This window comes from Camellia sinensis, chromosome 4 (genome assembly GCF_055761805.1).
Source record: "Camellia sinensis isolate YWXY chromosome 4, ASM5576180v1, whole genome shotgun sequence".
Taxonomy (NCBI): domain Eukaryota; kingdom Viridiplantae; phylum Streptophyta; class Magnoliopsida; order Ericales; family Theaceae; genus Camellia; species Camellia sinensis.
The window spans coordinates 171,317,145-171,335,587 of record NC_138964.1 but is presented as its reverse complement, the minus strand read 5'-3'; the positions used below and the strand labels follow the sequence as shown (position 1 = coordinate 171,335,587).

The 18,443-nt window shown below is 36.9% G+C and overlaps 1 protein-coding gene across 1 annotated transcript; it reads left to right on the top strand.

Annotated features, from left to right (window-relative positions):
• The first annotated feature begins 1,960 nt into the window (after positions 1-1,960).
• Positions 1,961-17,181, top strand: LOC114281691 (protein FAR1-RELATED SEQUENCE 5-like). Its single transcript, XM_082923853.1, has 7 exons — positions 1,961-2,111; positions 2,378-2,553; positions 11,833-11,928; positions 12,220-12,288; positions 15,387-16,371; positions 16,474-16,559; positions 16,657-17,181. Exons 1-7 carry the CDS (start codon positions 1,961-1,963, stop codon positions 17,179-17,181), a joined length of 2,088 nt encoding a protein of 695 aa, XP_082779979.1.
• Positions 17,182-18,443: the final 1,262 nt, after the last annotated feature.

Below are 18,443 nucleotides of genomic sequence, written 5' to 3'. Positions count from 1 at the left end.
TCAGCCAACCTCAGATGGACATCGGCAGGAATAGAAAACTCCTGCCTAAAGTACTCAAGTTTGGTCGGGGTATCTACCTTATGTCTCCACATACCCATAACGTCGGCCTAACCTCAGAGGGCTAGGTTTCAGAAAGAAGGTGCCCTTAAGAGATTATCGGGACCTCGGCAAAACCCTAGGTATATGCTGGTAAGGATTGTTTCAGTTTTTTCCTAAGAATTGATAGGTTCTATAGACAAATCCCAAACCTAAATCTATGAAGGCAAAGATTGAAAGCCAAAATTGAAGGTAGAGATCTGGCAAAGACACAAAACACAGAAAACAAAGGCGAAGTTTCAGAAACAAGAACAAGGATGGGCTATCAGGAACATGAAGAATACAAGAAATAAAGGACCAAGATCAATGGCAAAAATACAGTGAAGTGGTGCAAAGGTGCGTGTGTTCAAGATATAGCAAGGGCCAAATCAAAGAATAAACATATTCAGACGAATGATTCACAAGATAGATATTTGAGCAAAGAAGTAATAACGGGAGGTTCCAGAAACAGTCAAGAATTGAAATCACAAGGAACAGTTGCTTACCAGAAAAAATGAAGCCGATGTGAGGGCTGCCGAAGTCAACAGTAGTTACAGATGTGACAGAATGACGAAAGTTCCACCAGGAAGACAAATGCAAAGCTTGGAGCTTCAGCAATGCCGGAATCGAAAGAACAAGTTTTAGAGAGAGAAACAGCGAATGCAAAAGTGAAGAGACGGAAAGAAAGGGGGAAAATTTTTTGTCAAAAACCAAACAACGGCGGCAAAGAGATAATCAATGCACCTGGAGCAACGCATACGTCAGGCGGCGTACGCAGAAAAAACGTGGTTTATAAGCACGTCACAAACACGCACCAATAAAGTAAAGACGCATAAGAAAAACGGTTGAGAAGTAGTGCATGACAGCTCACACATATGAAAAGGATCACTGGAATTCTTGTTCTCCAAAGGGAACATGTCGGCTTGACATGAATGATCTCGGCCAAAGAGTTCTTACGCCGAGGTACTAGAAGACAATACAGATATAGGTTCCATCACCTCAGAATGCCGAGGTAATAGAACCTAGGGGGCAGTTGTGGGGATATATTTTATGAGTACCAACACGTGGCATGGTGACGCCGACGTGTCAGCTGAGGTGCCACGTGCCCAGATTGTGACGCCGAGGTTATCTCGGCAAGGCCGAGGTGATCTCCGAAGATATCGAAATCCGAGATAAGCAGATAAGGGACAAGAGTCCTAGAGTAAAGAGAAGACTTTGCTAAGATAAGGATAAAGCTCTTAGGGAGTTTATCTTTATCTCTTGAGGAATCCAAAGTAAACACTGAATTGGAGTCCATAGAAGTCAGGCTTCTAGTGGGACTTGGATTAAGTAAACTATAAAAGAGAGGCACCCCCGTGGGTCTAAGGTACGCAGTTTTATACTCAAGCTTGTGAGTTTAGCACTTGATTATCTTTGAGAGATATACTGACTTGATCGTCGGAGTGCCCCCGGGTGGAAGAGCCACCGCCGGAGCCTTTTCTTTCTGTTACAGGTTTGCTGAAGCCATCTATTCTGCCGGTGCTTTCCAGCTGATTACTAGCCGGGCAGTGTGGTCAGAAAATTACCCACACACAAAGGATAAAATTCTCGATTTATACTAATAAATGGGATTCTTGGTCACTTTTTATTCTATTTTTTTACGATTGTTGTTATGATTAAAAGTTCATAGGTAATCATAATTACTTTGGGTAGAAGTTAAAAAAAGCCAGTTTTTTGACTTTTTAGTTTTTTAAGCCAAAAAAGTCAGTTTTTTTGCCAGAAAAATCACCCAAAAAACTAAAAAATCAAAAAGTCAGCTTTTTACTATCTTTCCAAAACACTACTAGGTGATTTTTTTTTTTTTTTTTTTTGTTTGGTTGAATTTAAATAGGCTGTTATGGCCACAATGGACTTTATCATTGATACTGTCTCTGCACCTCACCCTCTTGTACCATTGGTAGGCCTGTTGAAGTCCCATGGAAAACTCATCTTGGTTGTTGCACCAGAGAAGCCACTTGAGCTGCAGTCTTTCTTCTGCTCATGGGTAAGCATTCAACGTAACTAATTGGTTTTGAGGAATGTGGGTAGAAATAGCAGTTCTACGTACACAAAATATAACCATAGAAAAAAACTATGCGAGTATTCGTTGTAATTTTTTGTGTTAGAATTTCTTGTACCTAACTTTTCTTGAGCATAAATATATTGAAAGGCTTAATCGATGCCTTAATTTCTAGGATGTCATGCCCATGTTTTTAGTCTCTTTAATCTTTATTAGTTCTTCAAATCGCGAATGATATGTAATAACACAATGTTTCAATGATAGGGAGAAAGATAGCGGCTGAAAGTTGCATTGGAGGCATGAAAGAGACACAAGAGATGATAGATTTTGTGACAAAACACAATATAGCGGCAGATATTGAACTGATTCCGATGGATTACGTGAACACTGCAATGGAGTGCCTTGGGAAAGTTGATGTTAGTTATCGATTCGTGATTGATGTATGGAATACATTAATACTGTGTTTGGTTGGGAGATTTGGAAAGGGATTTGGAAAGGAAAATGGAAAAGATAGGTAAAATGTGAATAAATCATGCCTATATTTTACTTAGTTTCACACACATTTTCTCTTTCCCTTTCCAAATCCCCCAACCAAACATAGCATAAAGGTAGCCTAATCTTCTAGCCTTGGCTTTTGAATTTCGCATTTTTTTTAGGTGTGTCTTGTCTTGTTAGATAGAGTCTTTTACACTTACTTCCCATCTTTCGTTCTTCCTGTGATTTAGCACTCCAAGTTTTAGTAGTTTATCTCATTTTGAATAAATCATATTATGCGGGTAAAAAATCATACCAAATTGTTGATGATGAGAACTGTTTTTCTTGAGGTTGAGAAGTGACACTGAATATTAAGAGCAATGATACATTTTTTAATTTTAGAATTTTAATTAAACTCTAATGATATGACAAGGAATAAAAAAAATTAAAAAATAAGATCAAAATATCACATCACAATAAAACTTACTTCTATTAGAGTTTATTAAAACTTCTTCATTAGAGTTTTCAATCATTTTTTTTTTTGTGAATATTAAATGGAAAATGCATAAGACCCCCAGTGGGGGGGCTTGGGGTCTGTTTTGATTGGCCAAAAACTGTTTTTTTTTTTTTTTTTCTTTGTCTTTTCCATTGGCAGCCCCCTACGTAGAGGTGGGGGTGCTGAGGGTGCTGCCGTACTATGGTCCGTAGCAGCGCCCATATTAAATATGAATGCGCAAATATCTTCACCAACAAAACCAAGTTCCATAATTGCTTAGTGGTGCGGTCAAATGACCAGGCACTCTAGTGCCTAAGTCAACAACTCACTCAAGAATATTTAGCATCTGTTTGGAAAGTGGGTTGATTTTTTAACTTTTTAATTTTTTTAGTTATTTTATCTTGGGCTAAAAAACTTAATTTGGGAAGAGTTTTTTGACTTTTTTAGCTTTTTTATGAGAGAAGAGTATAATGATTATGAGTTGGATGTGATGTTTTATTTGTTGTGGTTAAAATAGTATATTTTGTCTTTTGTGACTAAAATAGCCACAAAAGCCCTTGCCAATTGCTCTAATACTGAAAGCTATTGAGCCTTTATATTGATTATTTTGGAAACAAGGTTGAAAATCAATTTATATGTTTTATGATTTTTTTAAGTCATATTATTTTTTTATTTTTTATATTTTTTTTTAAAAGAAAATTAAAAAAATTAAAAAATCAACTTTTAATTTAATTCTCAAAATAAGTCATAGTAGTGTCATTCATCGATTTAGGTTTCGTCATTCATTCATTTTGGTTTCTTTTTCCATATAAGAATGTACTTGCCTAGAAACTATTCTCAATATGGGGCTCCTTTCTTAATTGGATTATGTTAGGTAGTTCCTTATCACATTGGGATTACTCAATCTAAAGCACCGTTAATCTCAGTGATTCATATCATTTCATTGACACCTTTGTTTGAGCTCTTGCCACATAAGCTGACACCATTAACCCATCTAGTCCTACTTAAAATTTTTCCACACAAATGGTTTTTAATTTTTCCAAGATAAAGCTTTGCGATTTATTCTCCAAAAAATAACTTGTTAGTGCTAGAATACTATTCTAGTTAGATTTGTTAATTCCTTAGACTCATGGAAAATTTAGCAAAAATTCTTCCATTGGACCCTTGTTTAATGAAAAAGACAGCTTAATTTATTTTGCTTCATAAACTCCCTAAGAATAAAATACGTAAGTGTTTTGGGAAGTTGGTAAAAAATTGACTTTTTAAATTTTTTGGTGGCTTTTTTGGTAAAAAGCTGGGCTGTTTTAGGTAAAAAAAACTGACTTTTTTGACTAAAAAAACTAAGAGGAGTGATGGAGACCCTCTCCAATCACCACCCCCACCACCCCCCACATACATGTGGCAGGTAGTGATTGGAGGACAAGGGAAACAAAAAAAAAAAAAAAAAAAAGAAAATTCAACCAATGAAAGAGAGAGGGGGTCAAAGGGGGTGGAAAAAAAAGGGGTTCTTAGACATTTTTGAAAAACTAAAAAGCCAAGAAGCTGACTTTTTTGATGTGTTCCCAAAAGACTCCATAATTGAGTAAAGATAAAATAAAATATCTTCATTTTTTTTTCTTGGACAATATTGTCAGAGTAACATGTTACTGTTGTTTACATCAATTTTGATGGTAATAATTTTTTTTAAAGAATTTTATAGTCAACATGAATCTTATTTGATAGATCTTGATAAGAGAATTTTAAAAATATTAATTTTATTAAAAACCGATATCTATATCAAAAGTTATATTATTTTGAAGTTTAATATTTTGATAATAATGATATGTTCAAGGAAAACTTTTTGTAATTGTTAGTATATACTTGTTAATTACTTGTTAATTAGAATAGCTTTAGCTTTATAATTATTAATTGTATAGCTTTACTTTATGCTTTCGGTGTAATTGTTAATTGTATAGCTTCACTTTATGCTTTCGGTGGTAGTGGGTTTTTTGGTATCCAATGCCCATATTTCTCTCTATAAAGAGAGACTTCATTCTCTTTGTAAATGATAACAAATATAGAAACATTTCACAGTCTCTCTCTCGCTCTCTAGCTTCTCTCACTCTCTCAAACTAATCTTTCATGGTATCAGAGCCCAGTATTACATTTCTGGCAATTTTTTAGTCCCGTATACAGTGGCACACTACATCAAACTGTTCGAAATTTTCTCCTGATTCCAACGACACCAAGCCCGTTCTCAGAAAACCTAACACGCGCCCCCACGCGCCGCCCTTATCCTCTGCGCGTCAACACTTCCGCCACCACTCTCACACGCGCCCACACGCGCCATCTGCTGTCGCTCACTTCCGCCACGCGCCCACACGTCCGCGGCTCCCATACGCCGCGCCTGCTACCGTACGCGTCTCGTGCACCACTTCGCTAGTGCGCACCCGCGTGCGCCAAACCAGCTAACGTGCGCCGCGCCTGCGCCTGTCTGCTACCGTGCGCCGTCGCCTACCTGCTAACGTGCTCCTCCCTACACTCTGCTAACGTGAGCCGCTGACATCACTGCTGACATCATCTCTGTCCAGCATACCTTTCCTTGCTATTTTCGACCTTCCGGACTCACTGGTACACTATGTTTTACCTAATTTTGCTCCTACGGGTCTATTCCTATTACTTTAACCCTACTCAACTAGTATTATGGATCGTCATGATGCCTCCCATCCCATTTCCGTCATTTTAAATGGTTCAAACTATGTTCTGTGGGCCCAAGCCATGTCCTCTTTCCTCAAAGGCAAGAAGCTCTGGCGAATTGTCACCGGGGATGTGGCTAAACCAGTAAAAGACAGTGCCACTACTGAAACTCCTGTTCATACTGCTACATATGAAGACCGACTTGAGGAATGGGACAGTAAGAATTACCAAATCATTACCTGGTTTCGTAATACCTCTGTTACCTCTATCAGTCTTCAATTTGGCCGCTTTCAGCTTGACTCTGTAACTACTCTTGCGAAAGACATCTGGGATTTTTTGAAAGAACGATACCAGACTACTGGTCTTGCCCATCAATATCAACTTCAGAACCAACTTCACCGCATGCGCCAAGAATCCACTCAGTCCATTAATGACTTCCTTTCTCAAATATACTCTGTTTGGGATCAGCTTGCTCTTTCAGAACCAGCTTGGCATGACCCCGAAGATGCCGTTTTATTTACTATCCATCGCAACCAGCAAAGGTTGGTGCAATTTCTCATGGCTCTTACCCCCTCTTTTGAGCCCGTCCGTGCCTCTCTGCTTCATCGCCATCCCTTGCCCACTCTTGAACAAGCCATTTCTGAGTTGCTATCAGAGGAGACTCGTCTAGGTACTCTTCAAACTCATCATGTGGACTCTGTTCTTGCCACTCCTCCGTCCCGGCCATCATTTACCCAGCGGACCACTGCTTGCCTCTATTGTCAGAATCGGGGCCTTCCTTCAACCCATCTCCTGGTCAATTGCCTCCTCAGATCCTGCCGCTACTGCAACAAACTTGGTCCTGGTCATCTGCAACAGGATTGTTTTCGCAATCCATCTCGCTCATCCTCCAATAGCCACTCCTCTCGCGGTGGCTCTTCCCGGGGAAGCTTTCATCGTTCCGGCAACCAGTCTCATCACACTGCTACTTCTGCTTCCGGGAATCAGTCTTATCACACTGCTGCTGCTGCTTCCGGGAATCAGTCTCATCACACTGACACTGCCACCTCTGCAGGGTTCTCTGAGTCACCTGCTCCATCTACCCCTCACTTTTCTCCAACGGATGTAGAGGCCATGCTCAAACAACTTCTCTCCTCATCTGGTACACCTCCTCCTACTGCTTTGTCTGTAATCCCAGGTAACTCTTCTTGGTATTTTGACTCTGCCTGTTGTAATCATATGACCTCCAGTTCTACTATCTTTTCTTCCTTATCTTCATCTCCTCATATTCCCTCAATACATACTGCTGATGGTTCCCTCATGTCTGTTCGTCATGTTGGTACTGTTTCCACCTCTTCTTTATCTATACCTCACGTTTATCATATCCCTGCTCTTACCTTAAACCTTATTTCCATTGGTCAATTATGTGAACTTGGTCTAACTGTCACATTTTCTGCTACTGATTGTTTGGTACAGGACCCTCAGACGGGGCAGACTATTGGGATCGGCCGTAAGCATGGACGTCTCTATGAACTCATTCACCTTCATGTTCCTGCCTCTCCTCAGATTGCTGCTCCTACATCTACTTCCTCATTATCTCCCTTTCATCTTTGGCATTGTCGCTTAGGGCATATTTCTATTACTCGCTTAAGGTCTTTGGTTTCTAGTGGACAGTTGGGTCATGTAATTCCTGATAATTTCGATTGTATACCCTGTCAACTTGCCAAACAACCTGCTTTATCCTTTAATAAGAGTACTTCTGTTTCTCTTGCCCCTTTTGATCTTATACATTCGGATATTTGGGGGCCCTCCCCTACTACTACTATGGGGGGATCTCGCTATTTTGTTATTTTTATTGATGATTTTTCCCGGTTTACTTGGCTTTTTCTCATGAAAAATAGGTCTGAACTTAAACACATTTATTATCGATTTGCACAAATGGTTCACCCAATTCTCCAAAGCCATCAAAATTTTTCGCTTTGACAATGCTATGGAATATCGGGATTCAGATTTCCTTTCCTTTCTTCAGCATCATGGTACACTGCCTCATCGTTCCTGTGCTGGCACGTCCCAACAAAATGGCCGCGCTGAACGGAAACATAGGCATATTCTTGACACTACTCGCGCTCTCCTTCTCTCTTCTTCCTGCCCTGAAAACTTTTGGGGAAAAGCTGCCCTCACTGCTGTTTACACTATCAACTGTGCTCCTACCCCTGTCATCCATAATCAAACTCCCTTTGAACGTCTGCATGGCACTCCCCCTCCTTACGCCAATCTCCGGGTTTTTGGCTCTGCCTGTTTTGTTCTACTTCAATCCCATGAACACACCAAGCTTGAACCTCGCTCTCGTCTTTGTTGCTTTCTTGGGTATGGCATTGAACATAAAGGCTTTCGCTGTTGGGATCCTCTCTCTAAACGTCTTCGTATCTCCCGCCATGTCGTTTTCTGGGAACACCAAATGTTTTCCTCGCTATCCTCCTTTCACTTACCCGGACTTTCCACTACTGCACTGTTTACTAATCCTTCCATCGATCTTTTCTCTGCTGATTTTGATACAGGTTCTTCCTCCATCGAGACGCCCTTGCTCACCCCTGATCCTGTCCAGCCTGCTCTACCTGAAGGTCTACCTCTTGTTGCCACACCTCCTTCTCCACCGGCTCTTCCTCCCACCGATCCTCCTACGGGTCGACCACGCCGGGTAACTCAACCTCCTATCCATCTTCGTGATTATATTGTTGGATCTGCTGCCTTCTCTACTTATGAACCTACCTCCTATCGTGAGGCTTGTACTAATCCTCTTTGGCAGCAAGCTATGACTGATGAACTCCATGCCTTGGACAAAGCTCATACTTGGGATCTTGTTGATCTTCCTCCTGGCAAGACTGCGATCGGCTGCAAATGGGTTTACAAAATCAAAACACATTCTAATGGCTCTATTGAACGCTACAAAGCTCGTCTTGTTGCCAAGGGTTTCAACCAAGAATATGGCATTGATTATGAGGAGACATTCTCTCCTGTTGCTCGGCTTACCTCTGTTCGCAGTTTACTTGCTGTTGCTACTGCTCGCCACTGGGGGCTCTTTCAGATGGATGTCAAAAATGCTTTCCTCAATGGTCATCTTCTTGAGGAGGTCTAAATGCAACCTCCACCTGGGTCCACTTTTCAACCTCATCAGGTTTGCAAACTACAGCGTGCTCTCTATGGTCTCAAGCAAGCGCCTCGTGCTTGGTTTGCTAAGTTCAGTTCTGCCATTCATGACTTCGGATTTACCTCTAGCTCCTATGACTCTGCTCTTTTTATACGGACTACTTCTCATGGTACTACTCTTCTTCTTCTGTATGTGGATGATATGATTATCACTGGTAATGATAAAGCTGGTATTCTCCACCTCAAACAATTTCTCCACCAACAGTTTGAGATGAAGGACCTTGGTACTCTTAACTACTTCTTAGGCCTTGAAGTCTCTCATGATTCTACTGGTTCCTATTTGTCCCAGGCCAAATATGCATCCGATCTTCTGGCTCGTGCTGGTCTTACTGATTGCAAAACTGCCTCTACTCCGGTTGATCCTCAGATTCGTCTCACTCCTCTCGATGGGACTCTTCTCTCTGATGCTACTCTTTATCGCCAGCTCGTCGGTAGTCTTGTCTATCTCACAGTCACTCGTCCTGACATTGCCTATGCTGTTCACATTGTCAATCAGTACATGTCGGCTCCTCGCACTCCCCTCTATACTGCTCTACTCCGCATCCTTCGCTACCTCAAAGGCACTATGTTCCATGGTCTTCACTTCTCGGCTTCTTCCTCTCTTGACCTACGTGCCTTTTCCGATGCTGATTGGGCTGGGGATCCTACGGATCGACGCTCCACCACGGGATTCTGTTTCTTCTTAGGGGATTCTCTTCTTGCTTGGCGTAGCAAAAAACAATCCCTCACTGCCCGCTCTAGCACCGAAGCTGAATACCGAGCTCTTGCTGATACTACTCAGGAACTTCTCTGGCTTCGCTGGCTCCTTGCTGATATGGGTGTTTCTTCATCTGCTCCTATCCCTCTCTACTGTGACAATCAGAGTGCCATTCAGATTGCTCACAATGATGTTTTTCATGATCGCACCAAACATATTGAGATTGATTGTCATTTCATTCGCCAGCATGTTACCTGTGGAACTGTTCATCTTCTTCTTATTGCTTCAGTCGATCAACCCGCTGATCTCTTCACTAAGGCTCTTCCTCTTGGCCGCTTCAATGATCTTGTTTCCAAACTCAACTTGGTTGATGCTTTCCCTCCTTGAGTTTACGGGGGGCTGTTAGTATATACTTGTTAATTACTTGTTAATTAGAATAGCTTTAGCTTTATAATTATTAATTGTATAGCTTTACTTTATGCTTTCGGTGTAATTGTTAATTGTATAGCTTCACTTTATGCTTTCGGTGGTAGTGGGTTTTTTGGTATCCAATGCCCATATTTCTCTCTATAAAGAGAGACTTCATTCTCTTTGTAAATGATAACAAATATAGAAACATTTCAGAGTCTCTCTCTCGCTCTCTAGCTTCTCTCACTCTAGAGGATCCTTGGTGCTATATATTAGCTATAATTGACTATTTGAGTCGTAATTATTTTTAGAATCTATCTTAGTTGGGATCATCTTGGAAGAATGCAAGCTAATAAATTAAGAGCAAATCAAACAGATGTAAATGAATTTGTTGATATTTCAATTTGCACTTTTATAGAATACACAACCAAAAAAAAAAAATGTTAATAAATAAAAAATACATTTCGTGGTGTGTATAGCGTGGGTTCACTGCTACTAAAAGGAGAGTGAGTAATTATGGTAAGTAATCTAACTTTATGATTTTCTTATAATAATTTTTTTCTTTTTGCCATTTTTAGTGATACGTTTAAAAAGTAAGATTTTTGTTATTTTATATAGATAAGTTAATATCTTACAACTTCTTAATGTTAACCCCAAAAAAATAAATAATAAAAAAAATGCATATGATTTTAAATTTTGAATTAAAAGTTAATTTATAATAGGAGTATTTTTATAATAAAAAAAATATTATTTATAGTATTTATGTTCCAACTAGTGATCATTTATTCTTACGAGTCTCTCAAATTCGTTCAAAGTCATAGCATAACTTGAAAAAAAATTCAATCTAAAATCCTGTGACTAGTTTTGGGGATGTTTGACCTGATTTGGCATTAAGCTTTGCTATTGCGGAAACAATTAGATCTTTACGAAAAATACTTTGGAGCTCTAATTTTTGAGCTTTAAAGGTAGCTCTAATGAGTTGGCAATTGGCTCCACCCACACTGATGTGATGTTTTGGTCTTGGTTTATTTTTATTTTATTTTTTTTATTTATTGCCATGTCATTAGTGCTCCATTAGAGCACCAAAATTATTGGTATGAATCATTGCTGAATCTTTATCTATCTAAAGACTTGCCTTAGTATCTTGAAGTCTTGCGTATACATATGCCAAGTGAAAATTTATATTCCTAAATTACCTTTTAATCTCACTTAGTAGTTATCACACATTAATAAAGGTTAATACAATTTTATTTTACACATAAATTAAATTATGAAAAAAATCTATATTAAACAAATATTTATATAATACATGCATTTACATATAGAAACACTAATTATCTATACTATTATCTAAAACAAAGTTTTAAACAGGTCTATTAAAGTCATATATCATGTCTTTTCGGTTGATTTAATACCTATTATGCTATCAATATCTATTAGTAAAAATTTAGTTTAACAAACACAAAAGATCAAACTTTAGTTGAGTTTTATACCTTAAACAGATTAAAGATTTCTTTAGAAGTAGTTAAATGAAGAAGAAAAACTAGAACAAAATAGAATATGTATCATTTAAATAAATTATCACTTGTTACAAGTTACATGAACTTAAACAAGAATAAAAATTAAAAAATACATCAATTTGATAGAAGAAAAGAAATAGGAGTTGAAAAAAGTTATCACTGATTTACTCTTATAATTACTAATTTGACTATTCCTAATTAGAAACTAATATCACGATGTATAAATGATTTGATTTGATTGTTTTCTTTTTCTTATTTATAGGCAAAGACTCTCAAAAACAGCTTTCTTAATTCATGTGCCATCTTCTACAATGTTTATCATAAACAGTCACCACTTTTGCCTATTGATCAAAGTCACGTATCATTCAATATAGTAACTTCCTCTACTTTTTCGAAAGATTATTTTCTCCATTTCCTTAAAATTTGCACATTATCAATTGACCATAACTGTGTCGTATTTGTGCTCTTTTTTTGCCATTCAATTTGAAACTCATGATTTGTCAAGACCACCATCATGTGTCACTCATGGCTTGCTTTGCTTATATCGACAGACAATTTACAAAATGGGTGCAAACAATATGTTATTGAGATGAGTTATGTTAGAGGCCCCAATCAAATTATCAAATGTTCTATCAAATCTTTCATATAGGTGTGGGACCTACATACATATGAAGTTTGTAGGTCTCACACCCATGTGAAAGATTTGATAAAATATTTGGTAATCCATTTGAGATCCATAACATTTTCCTATTAAGATATGACTTGCATAATAATAATAATATGGTCATAATCACTTTAAAAAAAAATAATTTATGATTTGTGTTATAATATCTAAGAGAGAGAAAGAGAATATTATATTAAATATTGTAATAATATATACAAAACTCTTTTATATAAGAGGAGAAAAATCTAAATATGATAATGAATATAATATAACATATATGATAGACAAAATATATAATTATTATATTTAACACTCCCTCAAATTCAAGTAAGGATACCAATTTAAGTTTAGAGAGAGAAACTAAACATGAAACAGAACTAAAAAATAAATAAAACATGGATAGATCCGAGGTAAATAGATTGCAAAGTTCAAATGAGAGCGCAAGGGTGCTTGAGATAGATCAAATGTCAAAGTTAATGCAGGAGACAGTGTATGGTCATGTTGGACCGTTGTAGAAGAAGAACGGGTGTCCAACCAGCAAATGTGACACACACATAACTTATTTGAAGTAAAAGGAAAGACAGGGTGGAGCAAAAGCACACCCAAAAATAAAATAAAATTTTGCGAGTAAAAAAAATATGATAGAGATATTTGGGATAGAAATAAACCAGCAAACAAAGGAGATCATCAAGAAATGCGACTGAAAGGAAAATATAGCAGTGGAATGTGCTGAGATTCGGCAGGCGGCCAAAGCAAAGTTGCTGCCCGCCAGTAAGGCAAAGAACATCAAGAGCTTAATCTATAACTCTGATACGATGTTACAATATGTAAGAGAGAGAAAGAGAATATTATATTGAATATTATAACAATGCATACAAGACTCCTTTATATAAAAGGAGAGAAATCTAAATATGTTAATAAATATAATATGACATGTATGATAGACAGAATATATAGTTATTATATTTAATAATTTGAATTGACAGACCACAATAAGATTAGATTTGATCACAATTAATTGGCCATAATCGACATGAAAATTAAAATATGATGTCAACAATACCTTTATTATTTTTTTATTTTATTTTTATTTACTTGAATTTTACACGTTAGGCAACAACTTAATTATTAGAGTAACTCCAACACTACCTTTTAGTTTTTATTGCTAAAGTATAAAAAATGAATGCTTTTTATTTTATCTAATTAAATTTTTATTTATGTGCTTTAACACTGCTCTTTATTTTACTTATTTATTTACTTAAACTGTACAAAGAATATTTTAAAACTCTCCAAATATAACTAATTTAAAAAACTTTTATTAAAATAGTTACTCCCTCCGTCCTAAAATATTAATCCTTTATTCTATTTTTTATTGTCCCAAAATATTAGTCTCTTTTCAAAAATTAAGGACTAAAATAATATGAATTTCTTATTTTTTTTAAAATTCATTAATAACACAAAAAATACAATTATGATAATTGATATTCTTAAAAAAATATACTATCAAAAAGTAATTTTAAAAGATTAAAATATTTCTAAGTACAATAATTGTACTAAAAAAAGTTAAGTTCTCAAAAAAAAAAAAAAAACTATTTTGATGGAGGAAATAATAAATAATAATCAACGTATCTATTTTAAAGAGCTTATTACAAATACTCTTTTAAAAACATAGAAATCACCATTTCACACCTTCTACTCTAGACTAGAGGAGAGGATTCTTGATCCTCCAAACGAGTCTGGATCCCCTCCTTGCAAGCCTTCCTTGCAATCCTCCTTGCAACGGCTGAGCAAAGGCCATAAAAAAAATAAAAAAATAAAAAATAAATAAAGAAATTGAATTTTCATTTTCTTTCCACCCAAAGACACAGAACAGAGCCTACACAGATTTTGGTTCTACAGATTTTGGTTTGGAATCACACTCACAAAAACACACTAATTCCTTCTTCTCCGTCGAATCCACCCTCACCGGCGACCCAGTCTCAGCCGTTGTAGATCCGACGACGGGGAAACACTCTCGACGCCGTTACAGATTTTGTCTACTTGGCAAACCAGAGCCATCATGCTCTTCTCCTCCACCTCACCGGCAGACCCTCGCTACAGCGACCAAATGTTAGTCTCCATTGTCTCTGTCTCTGTAATTGGTTTGCCGTCACTCCCCAAACCGAATCCATTGATGTCTGTAATAACATTGATGTCTGAAGACTGACCTCATTGTCTCTGTCTGTAATTGCAATGAGGCTGAAGACTAACCTCATTGTAATTACACTGTATAGGCTGAAGACTAACCTCATTGTCTCTGTCTGCAATTACAGAGACAGAAATTGAAACAAAACAAAACATAGTCTTCATTGTATGTCTGTAATAACAATGAAATACATTCAATTTACACTGTCAATGGTATTTCAGTGTTAAAAATATTGTTTATTTGTATGATTGTTCAGAATCAAATGTGTACCAGTGAAATACATTCAATGTTAAAAATACATCCAATGAAATGCATTCAATGGTATACAATCAACATTGTGTATTTCAATGGTTTTTCAGTGTTAAAAATACTGTGTCAATGAAATACATTCAATTTCATGTGAACCTATAGACAGATAAAAAAATTCACTTGTTATAATTGATTTAATATTTTGTATTTTTATTTGTTATACATGCAATTCACTTGTTATACATTCAATTTCAGTGTTAAAGGTGACAAATTGTATTTTTATGCTATTTTGTATCCGTTGAGCTACAATAGGATTGCCAAACCCTGTGTAGTGACCCAACCCAAAACTAAACGACTCTTGTTGCCTATGAATCATTGTTACCAAAGGTACTTGGCTTGCATACCTTTTCTTAGACACTTGAAGGAGAACCAAGTAGTTGGAGTTTGGGATTATATAGTTTAATTAATTTATTATTTGATCTTAATTGGGGCTGGCCATATGGTTCTCATTTCTTGTTTCTAGTTTAATTGATTTCTTATTTGATCTTAATTGCATACCTTTTGTCTCTTTAATTGATTTATTATTTGATCTTAATTGCATAACTTTTGTGTAGTTCTCATTTCTTAGACACTTTAATTGATTTGTTCTTGTTTTCTTTTGTCTATGAAATAAATATATTATTTATGTAGCTAAGATTTTATTTATATGGGTTTTCAGTTGCATTTTAATATGGATATGGAACCTGAGAATGATTGTGCTTGGAAGCCAAAACATGGAATGACATTTGATTCTGAACAAAGTGTGTATGGTTTTTATAATACATATGGAGGAAGAATCGGGTTTAGCATAAGAAGGGATTTTTGTAGGAAGAACAAGTTCACTAACCAACTTATTTGTAGACTTTTGGTTTGCAACAAGGAGGGATTTCGGAAGGTTGACAAACGAGACCCATTGGCAAAAAATCCTAGAGCTGAAACTAGGACTGGTTGTGAGGCTCGACTTTATGTTAAATTAGATGAGGGTACTGGGAGATTTGTTGTGACTAATTTCAAAGAAAAACATAACCATGATCTTGTATCACCAGAGTGTGCCCACACGTTGCCATCACAAAGAAAGATATCGACTACCCAAGCAATTGAGTTAGATTTGGCGGCACAATCTGGTCTTCGTTTAGGCCAGTCTTTTGAACTCATGGGTAAGGAAGCTGGTGGGAGGCAATGTCTTGGGTTTACAAAATTAGATCAAAAAAATTATTTGAGAACCAAAAGACAACAAAGTTTAACATATGAGGAAGTAGGCAATGTGTTGCAATACTTTAAAGAAAAATCTTTGCAGAATCCTTCCTTCTTTTATGCTTTTCAATTAGATAATGAGGAGCAAATAACCAATATGTTTTGGGCCGATGCACAAATGATCGTGGATTATGCCCAATTTGGTGATGTTGTCACATTTGATACGACTTGCAAGTTAAACAAAGAACATAGACCCTTTGCATCTTTTGTGGGATTCAGCCATCATAGGGAAACAGTTATATTTGGTGCAACATTGTTGTATGATGAGACCGCCGAATCGTTTGTATGGTTGTTTGAAAATTTTCTAGAGGCTATGTCAAGAAAGGCACCAAAAACTTTGTTCAGCAATCAAGATGCTATAATGGCTAAAGCCATACCTATCGTTATGCCTGACACAAGTCACCGATTGTGTAATTGGCATTTGATGCAAAATGCATTAAAACATGTTAATTGTTTGTTCTAAGATAAGGGGGTAAAGGGTTTACTAAATAAATTCTTCTTTGACATTGAAGATGCAAATCAATGGAAGTTAGAGTGGGCGGAAATGCTTGATAAATATGATGTGCGTGAAAACCATTGGTTGAAATTGACTTTTGTGGTAAAAGAAAAATGGGGTTGGCCATATGTTAGATCAACATGGGCTGCGGGAATGAGTATCACACAGCTTAATGAATCTTTTAATGCTTTTTTTGAAGGATTACATTCGTTCTGATTTTAACTTAAATGAATTCTTCATGCATTTCAAAAGGGTACTTTACGAGAAGCGATGCAAGGAGTTAGAAGTAGGATATGCTTTGTGCCAAAGGTTGCCAAAGGTGAAAGCAACAATAAGAATGTTAATTCAAATGGGTAATGTCTACACAAAAAAGATATTTGAGAAATTTCAAAATGAGTACTTTCGATCCATTGAATCAGACATAGAAGCAATTGAATATGGCGATGCTCGTACCATTTACACAGTTGTTGATGTTGCTAACAAACATGCAAGGAAATTGAAGATGGGGAGGGATGGCTCTTTCAGTTGTAATTGTACAGAGTTTGAAAGGGAAGAAATCTTGTGTTGTCACTCATTGAAGGTTATTAGAGACATATTGAAGATGAAAGAGGTTCCTCCACAATACATTCTAAAGAGGTGGACCAAACAAGCAAGAGCCGAAACTGTGAAGGACATTAAGAGGAATGACATTCAAGTAGATGTGAAATTCCAACAAGCCTTGTAGTATAAGACATTGATGACAACATTTAGAGCACTAGCAAGTAGAGCTGCTGAAACTGAAGAAACTTATGATTTTTGTATTGCACACCTTGTTACATTAGGTGCAAATGTTGAAGGCAAGTTAAGTGCTCATTTTGGTGTTGGAAATGAAGTAAGTAATGATGATGACACCCAAAGCTTTGAAATGGATTGCGAAGATATGAATCATGTTATGCAACCAAAAGGATTGAAGAAAAATGTGGCAACTAGTAGGGCAAAATGAGGGTAAAAGGTGGATTCGAAGCGGCATTGGTAGCGAACTCCAAAAAAAAATCCCATGCTAACAGCTTGGCTTCGTCACAATCTATTGCAAGTCCAACAGTTGTACCTTCTCCATTATCTGTTTGAGGAGATATCTATGTTCGTCAACATGTTCCTCCTCTTCAACCTCTTCCTCTCCTTCATCCTCTTCCTCCATCTTTGCCCATGGGTGGTAATTCTATTCCTCCACCATTGATGTATCCCACATATCATGTAAGTGTTACTTTAACATTGTATTTTTTGTGTAGATATAATATGTGACTCAAACCATGATTGCAAAGCCTAATATATGACATTGTTGTAGGCGAACAATTTGCGGGATATGTATGTAGTGCCAAATTCTTTGCCAAATTCAATGCCTCAATGGTATTCTGCGCAACCAACATTCCAGTCACTACTTCAAGGTTCATGTGGATATGACATTGAGTTTCGATATTCTCAAGAATCAAACAGTCCAATGTGTAGTCAGGTTCGTCCTTGCTGCCTTTTTAATTTGTAGTTGCTGAAAATTCTTGCTTTTTACTTACTGAAAATTTTGTTAGAACATGTATTTACTTGCCGAAAATTCATTTTAAAGTATGTATTTAGCTGCTGAAAATTGTGGAAAATTCTGTCTTTTTCCATTTTAGGCTATGGACAAGCAGAAAGAGAAGCAAACTGAAGCTGAAATTGGCATGGAAAGTGAAGTCATAGCAGCTCAAATTGTGAAGCAAACTGCTGTTGGAAAGTGATGTTACTGCACAAATTGTGATGTTGCTGGAAAGTGAAGTAATGGTTTGTATGTGTGTTCAAATGGCTTGCTAGCTAGAAAGTGATGTTCAAATTGTGTGTTCAAAGTGTTCAAATTGGCTGGAAAGTGATGTTCAAACTGATGTTCAAACCGCTGCTGTATGTGTGTTCAAATTATGTTCAAAATGTGTGTTCAAACTACTGTTGTATGTGTGTTCAAATTGTGTTGTTGCTGGA